Genomic DNA, 11,006 nt, shown 5'->3' with positions numbered 1-11,006 from the left:
TATGACAATTACCTAGTTTGGACTCCTTTAGATTTGCAGCATAACAAAGGCATTTTACAGAGCAACATTCAGGAGAAAATGTTATCCAGGGAAGAACTGCTCTTCAAGCAAGATGGGAGAGTTTAAGAACACGCACTGCACTTGTTCTCCAGATAGCAGCAGTTGCTCCTGTTCTTTGCCCTTTTTGATATGAATCACAGTAGCAACAGAGAGAAATGTGTACTTAAACAAAAAAAAGAAAACCAGAATTATTTATGTACAAGAAAAATGTTTGAAGTGTTGTGCAACTTATTTTAACTATTGAAACTCACTAAGAATGCTGTTGCTAATAAATATTCATAAACTCTTCCCTGTGCTGTGAAATTCAGAAACCACTACAATTAATTCTCAATATAAAAAGCATGTTTCTAAGCCCTGATATCTGTTCCAGTTTATTGTCTTTTTTTCCCTGTCTTCTTTTATTTTAACTGTGATACTTCATGGGAACTAATATTTATACACAGTTTTACTTGATGTACACACCCAGAGACATCCTGTGTTTCGTGAAGCCTTGGTTATAACAATATAATACAGTAAAATAATAATAAATTAAACAAATGCAGATGCATTAAAAAAAAAAACAAACAATAACCAAAACAAACCACACTGTCAAATGCTGGTCTCCACATGAAGAGACCAAGGGTTTAGATGCAAACTACTACAGATCCTGCCACCAAAAAAACATTCAAACAAGGAAACATGAACTTGCGCATGTTTTAAAAATTAAACACAAATCCCACCTCGATGTTCTCTCGCCTGTGCCTATAAAAACCTCTTGCTGTGCCCACATTTGCAGTTATTCATTTACACCTCAGGAGGCAGCCTGGAGATGAGAGTAGTACAATAAAATAATTACCTGAAACATCTTTAAAAAAATACCCGTTAAACAAATTACCTTAACTGGCAGCACTTAAAATTGGTAATTCTTTTCTTTTTCCTATTTTAAAAAAAGTTGCATAGCTGTAAGATTTTGCTTTGCTGCATTTTTTTTTGTAGTTTTTACTCACAAGCAGTAAAAGAGATGTTTTAGTTACTTAAATAGCAATACAATGTGCAGATCTCAACAATCTCTATAGTTTGATCAATATAAATTAGTTACCTGTCTTGGTTTTTACTCTTTGGACTGCATTGTGACAAAGGTTTAGTTACAAAATTTTGAAATATTCCTACGCAGAGCAGTTTATGTTTTCTGTTCTTGAAAAAAGTGAAGAACATAAAACCAGGTGTGAATTCAGTAAATTAAGGTCACACTATTAGAATTTATTTAGTTTGCCATTTACTATTCTTCAGCCAACGAGAAGGTGAAAATGTTCCCACTCAAATCCGGGGCCATCCTCCTGCAAGGGTCTCAGATAGCACGTATCGAACATCTCCGCTTCCACTCGAGACAGTAGGAAACGTGTCCAATAACTCGCTTCTTCACAGAACCAGAAGTTAGGCTGAAATTAGGAACTTTGGCCTTCGATACAAAATAGTGTCAGTAATGTCTGTGGGGAGTCGATTGTTACAGGATGTGCAGCATTTTCAAAATCCCTGTATGTCCTTTGCATGAGTGTTTGGTATACTGAGCACTACTGGCAAGTAACTAACTGGTGTCTGCAATGTTTTTCCCATGTCATTGTCCATCTTTGCCTTTTTCAGCCACAAAGAACTCTAAGTCTCAAGCCAGGCATGCTGTGTTCAGCAAGGGAACCTCACATCTCCTATGTTTTCTGATCAGTGGAAGCAGCTGTTGGAAAAGCAGAAGACAAAGTACCATCATTTCAGCTATTTCAGTACAGAACACACTTAAAACAGCATGAGCACAACCACCGTGTTTTCCTTCCCCTTTTTCCTAAGCCCCTAGTTATCACCATCTCTGCTGTAAACAAAGCAAATAGAATTTAATATGAGGTTAGACACCCATGAGCATGTACAGAGACAAAGGTATTCATGAACAGCATGTAGGTTTCTGCCACAGTCAGTAGTTGGGGGCAATACAGGAAATGCATTTGTTTATTAATTTTGGCTAACACTGCCCTAAGATTAAAACAATTATCCCTGTAGCAGGATACCTTCCTTCAGGTTTTCTCTGCTACCCCTGCAACACAGACTCATGAAGCAACATGAAATAAATGCACAAATAAATGCCAGTGATGAAGACTTCAGTTTCCCTCAGAACAACAAAACCAAACCCTCAGACACCAGCTAGAATTTCAGATATCTCTATGTATCTAAGAATTATGATGATTGTTAGTGTGTTTTGCAATGCTTAGGGGCTTAATGTATGATAAAGTTTTCAAGTTAGTCAACAAAAAGAATAAACCTAGCCTTTAAACTTTTGACACTGATTGCAGATCTGCAATCATTAAAACAAAACATGAGCTGGAAATACGCGTGAGATGGGATGGTTAGAAACAGGTCAACATTTTTTATTTATTTATATATTTTAAACATTCTGGAATGCATTAACATGAAAGCAGTTCTAAAAACATCTAGTTTTAACTTTTTCATATGATTCCAAAAGCTTTGTGTCAGAAATAAATGCCAGTACTCATGAAACAATCCAAAATTACACAATTATATTATTTTAATTTTGTTTCATTTCCATGGAAAAATATTCTTTAGAAGTTAATGGCTAAAGCTTAAATTGCCATTACTTGCCGCTTTCCAGTACTAATACTGGAACATAATATTTCAGACCATGCCATGTTAGGATGCAGAAACCTTTTACCTATATTGCAATGCATGTCAATGCTTACTGATTAATATTATAGTTCTGAGACATAGTAGTAAATTCACAAATGAAAAAAAAATTAGCATAGAGTTGCTCCAGATAATCAAGATATTTAATGTTGAAATGTACATGTCTAAAAATAAACATTACCTAAAAACATGAATCTTGTCTTAATCAGATGGATGCTCAGGGCAAGATCGATTTACTTCAAACCATTCATCTATGCAGCTGTTGGATACAAAACAAAAATGAAAACAATTGACATGAATATCAGAAACATTTAGCAGTAACATACGAATATAAATTGGTTTCTCATAATTTCAATGACTAGTAGGATTTTATATTATACAAAGTGTATCATACACACACATAATTGGAAAAATTAATAACCCCAAACCACAATAATATTTAGATATTAAACACTGTTGAAAAACTAAATTTCCTAAGTGTTAAAATTTTCTCAGGAAGCATTTTATGAGTTGCTATCCAGCTTTTATACACAGGTTACTTCACTATTAACATCATCATTTTGCTGATATAATTCATTGACATTTTACTTCCCGTAGTTACAGACACTTGTGAAAATAAAATATGAAACAGGTTTAAAAAGCATTCCCCCTCCTCCCTGCCCACATCTATTAGCATTTGACAAAACATAAGCACGCTAAGCTCCTCAGCCATGATGTGCACTCCTTCCCCACACAGGTGATTTTGCAAGAATGAGAAAATTATAGCAGGGAAAAATAACTTCAAATACATGGTGAAGATGCAGAGAGATGTCATTTAAAAAACATCTTTAGGGTTGCTGCTCTCATTTCTTTGTTGTTTGTTTTCAAATGTAAAAAGCAACTAAGTTTTAAAGCTCCTTTAAGCACCCCTTAAGGAGTTACCCAGTAAATGCAACCTTCTCATATTTTATATCCATCCCAAGGAATACTTGCCCTTTATGATATATGCAGAGGCAAGGCAGCCGTGCTATAGTATCTCCTTGCTGCAGCTCTTCCAGGCATATTGCACACTCCCCAGCATCTTTACTCAGCACATCCTCTGATGAAAGAGCACAAAGTGAAATGGTTAAAAAGCAGACTACTACAGGCAAAATGTTCCTTATTCAGAACATCAAGGACAGCTACAGAAGAAGGTATTTCTTGTTCTGCAGAAAGTCCTGTCAAGGTAAAGTTAAGTGACACACCAGCTGATTCATGATGAGAGACCTCTTAGCAGCTCAAATTAAAATATGGCTATGATTCCATTTCTTGCCTGAACAATACTGCCATAGCTCAAAATGAAGTCCTGTAGGAAGACACCCATATGGAGAAAAAGGGTACCCATAACCAACAGTCAGCGTTCCTTTGGAGTTTATACTGTGACAGCAGATCTATACTGTGACAGCATCTCACAGGTTCTGAACCACACAGCCACAGTAGACAAACACTGTGTTTGCCAACCCCAAGACGTGAACATCGGAGAAACTGGGTTCTGGATACAGGTGGTATGTAATGCCTCCAGGACTGGGTTTTTCTTAGCTGTACTTTCTTCCTTACGCTCAGTTTTCAACATGGAGGCTAAGCTCAAGCCTGAATGTAACATTTCTCTGGACAAGGCACTGTAGGTAAGTAACTAGATAAAATTGTTCCTAACTTCTAAACACTTAGTCTATCATTTGTTTTTCTTTTTTTTACTCTCCTACCCATCTGGCATTCTTTTACCAGCCTTGCTCATATTTCACATCCTCCACCTCTTCTCACCATGTAGCAAGTTCTACATCGCATCCACCTTTTTTTCAGTGTAAAGTTAGCTTTAACAGTTAGCTAACAGTTAGCTAACAGTGTAACTGTTAGCTGTAAGAATGGGAGATTTTCATCAGGGAAAGATCAGTGCTGTATGGCTCCAATGACCCTAAACTCCTGAAGATACTGAATTTTTTGCAGCATTATCAAGTCCCTTAACAAAGGAGGAAAAAGTAAGCTACTAGGAATGCAAAAGAGTTGGCTTTCAAAAATAAGTTTCTGGGAAAACATATTATTTTTAATAAAAACCTTCTCTCTTGGACACTTCTCTTAGCCAGAATGTGGGATGCAGAATTCAGTCTTAGTATGACACAAAACAGGAGATCACGTAAGGCCCTGTTTGCCAGAAGCAGATTAAAAGTCCCAGTTACACACAACCTCACACAGCCCACAGAGCACTCCCAATACGAGACCACATAGCAACCAAGCTGGCAATGCAGTCTCTGGTACAATCAGAAAGGTGCACACTTGGCAAAATAAAGCCCACGTGTTCAAGTTTCCACAGTTTCACGGGAAAAGGTTCCCCTTCTTTACCAAAAGCACCTAAAGCGACTGTTTATGGAGAATACCCGTTTCCAGGCATGACTGAGAAACCAGCACTCTATGCTGTTCTCTCCAGTGGCTCCAATACTCACCACTGGCTTTCCAAACACAGAAAATAACAGACAACCACAAAGCTATCATGGTAGCAAAAAAAGTGAGAGGAAATTAGGTCTACATTGTTTCCATTAAATGACAGCAAGCTGTCTTGCAGGTGCTTGGGTTTCTAAAACAGTGCTTATTTCAGTCTCTGCTATATTCATTGGTTATGCTAAAAACACCATATAATGTCACCTTCCTGAGGAGGTGTGAAAAATATATAACATGAAGCAAACTGTTATAAAGAAGAATATTCAAAACAAAATAACAAAGAAAATTTTAAAAATGTATTTCAATGTGGTAACATTATTAGAAGGCGTTGTATTAAAAAATTGCTTCTGTTGTTCTATCAGAAGCTGTAAGCTTCTGAGAACATTAGAGATACTTCAGAGATAAAGTAAGTTAAAACAATACAAAAGATTTTAAGAACTCTGTCAACTTGCCCAGAAGAGGGTGCTTGGGATAAATACTTTCTTAAGGTTGTTTTTTGGTGGCTGTTGGGTTTTTTTGTTTGGTTTTGTTTTTTAATAAAAAGATATTCCAATTTCTGACACCAGGAGGCACATACTCTCCAGACAGCATTGTCCTGCTACAGAGATATTAATCTTTGCCTGAGGCTCTCAGACACTACCCTCCTAGACCGCCTCTTTGCATAAGAACTTTGCCAAAAGTCCTATGGGCAGATCTGCTTTCTTCCCACAGTTAGGCTGCAGGAAGCAACACCATTAATAATGCAAGCATGTATCATGTACACAAAGCATACTTAATAAAAGCAGGTTTTTTCCATGGAGTCCCTTTATCAGATCAGCAACTGCTACCTAAAACAAAATGGCCCTAAGATACATCCAGTGTATTAAACCCCAGCCCTGCTCCCTCAGCACTCTCAAGAGGGAAGCATTTAGTCAAGCTTTGATAACAGAAATTAAAAAGCTGTCTGATAAAAATACAGTTCATAAAATGAAGCACTCGTGTGAACTGCTTTCCCGTCATCCTCTTCACAGATTATGATCAGGTGTATGGTGGAGAAAAAGCACTTATTTCTTGTCGAATAAAGACAGAAACTGACATAGTAGTGACAGAAATACATTTCAGGGAGCAGGATTAGTATAAAACAGTCTAGTTTACAAATGCATCCAGGTAGCTAATTAATATAGAGGGGAGAAGGATTTGTACACTGAAGAAAACAGTTCTTTCATAAAGAAGTTTTGCTTCAGTGGCCACAATGGAAATCTATCTGCAACTGTATGATACATAGAATCAATACAAGTTACAGTTCGGGGGGGGGGGATGGGATAGAAAATTAAACCCCAAGTTTAAATAACACAGCTTTAATACAATGTCCAATTAAGATACCTTGGTCTTAGACAAAGCCATGTTTGCATCCCAGGACTCGCAGTGAAAAGCTAGGCTTTGAAAAAAGGCCAGGTAGTCAGTGAAATAAAGATCCTTGCTTCCAAGCAACAACATCCACAGCCACTCCTATGCTGTTAGGATCAGCGTAACAGCTTTCTCAGTCCATGTTTGTACTGCTGGTAGAAAGTGCTGGGGTGAAATACGTATTCATACAAGATAAATTTTATCAGCCCAATTAGACATGAAACGCCTTGTGCTCCTGTGTTGAGATTTATTGCCAGAGTGTCTATACATTTCTACAGTGATTCCAGATTTGCTCTCAATACAGTTATCTGATTGACTCTGAAACTTCTGCTTAAGCTACAGTCTTTCCAACTTCTGTTACTAGGTTTGCTTGCAGTTTGAGATGCCCTTAGACATTAAATCTTTTCAAGATAGCTAAACAACTTTCTCCTGTTGCACTGATTTCTAAAGATAAGTTCCATTCATCACATTTGTAAGTACCATGTCCTTAAATTGTCACGTTTTAGTCTAGATACAGGCCAAAGAGCTGTACCTGTTCATAAATTAACCACAAATAAATAGTCTTGTCCTCCAGAACATGATGCAAAGACACTGTGTGCCAACCTTACCCATTCCATACTAAGTCCCCATTCCAACTGAACTGACGTATATTTGTGTTTTGAATGACCCAAGGAATATCTTGTTCTTGAATAGTCTTCCTTGGCATGCTGTGTTTTGTTCCCAAGGCTTCCCCCTCTCCCTTAGGAAACATTACTCCCAGGAAATGATAACACCTCTAAATATTGTCTCATCAGGAGGCAACTGGGACAAAAAGTCTTGAATGCAGCAGTACCAAACTAGTGCCCCACTGTGAAACTCCATCATGAATGGTGTACCCTAACACATGCTTTCTGAAAGAAAGCTGCTTATTGCAACACACGGAATAAAGAAGCTGTCTTCAAGTTGTTTTCTTGGGTTTTCATCATTATTACATGACCTCTCAGGTTATAGGGAATCAATCTTGAATGTCAGGAGTTAAAAGCAGCATGTAAAGGGACAAACCCACAAGAAACAAAGCAGCAGCAAAATAAGATACCTTAGGAAACAGCGTAAGAAAGTATCACTTGGGGAATGCGTCCTCCTTGGCTCCATCAGGTAAGAATGATTTACACTTCTCAAGGCTGAGTTTACCATCAAAGAGGATCTTACACCACAAATATGCTACAAACGGAGGAGTGGTTGATTAAATGGCCAGAGGCAACCAGCATGTATTGCTGACAAAGAGTTTGCTTCTTACAGGGAGCTGGAGAGAGATCGGATGAAGGAAACTTACAGAAGCAGGCAAGAAGGAATACCAGTGTTTGATCCAAACACACAGATCTTTGTTCATTTGGGTGTTTTTCCTACTCTTGAAATTAAAGACCCATATACTCATTATCTTACTGGGATAGTAATAACCTGTAGGTAGGTACTTGTTAGTACAAGAAATACTCTATCTCTCTGCTTGCTAGAATAAATTATATTATTTTTGTTCTTCATGGTGTAAACCAAAGCAAAATATTTAAGCACTACTTATATGTGCTTGCCAATCCGTACCAGTACTAAGAAACTATGATAGGTGAAAAATCAATTTAGACCTGCTGAAAATTTGCGACTGTAATCCAGAGATCTATTTCAGAGGTGGCTGAACAATACAGCTTCCCCTTGAGCAATGGGCAGAGATTAGGTCCTGTCACCAAGCAGGGTACATTCAAGGGAAATGAGAGGCCTGAAGTCCAGCTTGGTTTGCATAGCAGATAATTTCTTCATCAAAAGTTAAAAAAAACAAAACAACAAAAAATAAACCAAAACCCCATACCACACCAAAACTAAACAAACAAAACAAACAAAAAACCAGAAACAAACACAAAACCGTCAGCCACAACACAACCAGTCAAGCATATAACCCCAAGAATATTTACCTATAGTAGCTTCTTATGGTAGTATGGGAATCTGTGTTAATGATTTCATCAGGAAAAGATCCCTCTGTGGTCACAAGGAGAGTGAAGAATTCCTTTCATACTGTGTAGAGACAGATCTCTTCCAATAGCTTTACAATTGAAAGGAAGACTTAACTAAGACGTGTAAGTCTGTTAAAAGGAGCAACTTTTCCAAATCACAACTAGATGCTACCGCCAACAGCATTCATAAAAACTGGGCAAGTAAGGTAGAGCATGGTTGTGGCAGAGTAAGTAAAACAGAGGATGAGTGTCTCTGATCAAGCTGAAGAAAAGATCTAAATTGGATAAGATCTTGCAATTGCAGGATGTGGACGTGGCTGTTCAAAAAGATCCCCACTGAGGTTAGGAAATACCTTTTGCTTTGTCAGCTTTTTTAAGTGGCTAAATTTATTTTATCCCTAACACGAAAGGAAACCGAAAAGATTGCAGAACACAGTTTTTCCAAATGGCAAGTCTTCGACCATTCACCATCACTGAAACTACAGTCAGAAGCCAGAGAAATTGCTTTGCAATGATTTTCAATTAAGAAGTTTCATTCTTCGTAGTCTGCAATGAACCAGGAGTGTGATGGGGACATGCTGGCCTAATGAAATCTGTGAGAACTCTCATCTGACAGAAGGCAGATGAAGGAAGCCCATTAGAAAATTTCACAGAACGAAAGGATAGGGTAATAGTGTCCCTGAAGAGCAGAGGCAGAGAGGGAATGAAGAGAAGCAGCTCAGATCAAATTAGCTATCCTATTACTCTGGGCAACATTGGTTACTTTAATAGTGACTTGTTTTGAAGCTGGATGAAGGATTTGATTCCATGTTTTGTTCACTTTGTCCTTTTTCAGGTTCCTATTCCAGGCTTCCTACAGGTGCCCTGAGCACAATGAGTTTTGCCAAATCTTTTTTCCAGTCTTTTAACACTGGCCAAGTAACTGACTCATTTCTTTGCAAGCTTGCAGAGAAGTTTAGTTTGATCTGATGCAAAATGAACGCACAGGAAGCACCACTAAGGAAGATGGCATGAAAGATGAAAGTATGAGCCTAAGGTCGAAACAGGAGGAAGGGAGAAAAAACAGTTGTGTGTGACTATGACACTATTCTTAGGGAAGATATGATGTATTACTGAGCAACAAACAATGAAAACACTGGTGCCAAAACTCAGCATGCATAAAGTCTGGCTTATTAACCCCACTGCCAGGTGCTAGGCCTACAGGGTGCTTTTCCCAGCAGGCTCAAGATCAGCCTTCTCCAAGTTAAAACTGAATGTCTGGTGTTAACATGTATACACGGGACAGGGATATAAATCACTGCATAATTTTTACTTGTCTGTCTTTAGTGTTCTCAGCAGACAGACTGCTTTTTCCAAGCTATTCCTATTTTAAATGCAATTATCCTTGTGATATAGACGGAATGCAAAACATGTCTGAATGCAAAGGGTTCTGATAACATCAAATAATGAGTCAGAGTTTTCAAAGCTATCTCCATTTTTCTTCTCTACACTAACCCATTATCCACTATTATAATTTATTCCAGCAAGCACTGAGATACATTATTTCTGGTGCTAACATATACCTACAGGTTATTACTATACCAGTAAGATGCTGAGTATATGGGTCTTTAATTGCAAGAGGAGGAAAAAAAAAACCACTAAAAAACCAAACTACCCATAAGCTTTCCTTTAAATTTTAAAGCAATTAATTGAAATACAAGACACCTATATAATTTCAACAGTATTCAGCAACTATGATCATTCACAATAACACAAAAAGATTAACATAGGAGATGTGTTTACGAAAACAAAAGTCCCCGAAGACAATTGTCCAGTATTTGTTCCAAGTTATATGCCTACAATCTGGCAGTATAGTTCCACAACCATATTAAAGTTATATTTTTCTCCTATTTTTTTTCAATTTACAGGTTAGCAAAACAATTGGATGCCATTATGAAAACAAAGTATTTCAAGTAATAAAGCCATAGATTAAAATAGACTTCCTTGGAACTGGGGAGAAAAAAAAAAAAGGTAAGTGTTAATCAAACAATTGTTCCTTCCATCTCTTGATTCCAAATAAATAAACATTATTTACGGGCTAAAAATTATCAAAGAATACTACATTATTGCTTAGCTACACAGAGGCTATCCAATACCTAACATTACATGAAGACTATCTAATGAAACTTCACACAAGGAAAGAGGGCACGAGGAACATGGTCAAAATGATGAAAATTTGACATGGTTTTAAATTACAGATAGCTGTTAGTGCAGCGTTAAAATGGAAGTTGATATTTTTATGAGGAAACTTTAACAAGGTTTCCTAAGTGTTAACATAGTTCAGCACTAAATCTAGCAAGAATGAAGTTTCTTGTGTTTCAGCTGTACGTTAAAACTTGGGGTTATTTCTGTAGCCAAGCAAATCTGTAGCCACCTGAGACAAAGTTAAGCAAACTTCGAGGAGCAAGGAGGTTCCACCAGGGAGGC

At 37.5% G+C, this 11,006-nt stretch overlaps 1 protein-coding gene across 3 annotated transcripts in view; it reads right to left on the bottom strand.

Annotated features, from left to right (window-relative positions):
* Positions 1-448: 448 nt before the first annotated feature.
* ZNRF2 (zinc and ring finger 2) overlaps positions 449-11,006 on the bottom strand; it is a 51,968-nt gene continuing 41,410 nt past the window's right edge. For 2 of the 3 annotated variants that reach the window (XR_004355481.1, XM_032680394.1), the window contains exons 3-5: positions 3,697-3,802; positions 2,906-2,983; positions 449-1,768 (exon numbers count right to left, since the gene is read on the bottom strand). Coding sequence is in view for 1 of the 3 variants with exons in the window: in XM_032680394.1 (XP_032536285.1) it covers positions 2,926-2,983; positions 3,697-3,802 (164 nt within the window). In the remaining 2 variants the exon portion in view is untranslated. The remainder of the gene's footprint in view (positions 1,769-2,905; positions 2,984-3,696; positions 3,803-11,006) is intronic. The other variant, XR_004355479.1, reaches the window with a different exon arrangement.

Source organism: Chiroxiphia lanceolata, chromosome 1 (assembly GCF_009829145.1).
Source record: "Chiroxiphia lanceolata isolate bChiLan1 chromosome 1, bChiLan1.pri, whole genome shotgun sequence".
Classification (NCBI taxonomy): Eukaryota; Metazoa; Chordata; class Aves; order Passeriformes; family Pipridae; genus Chiroxiphia; species Chiroxiphia lanceolata.
The sequence above is the reverse complement of the archived record's forward strand: the minus strand, read 5'-3'. Positions and strand labels throughout refer to the sequence as shown.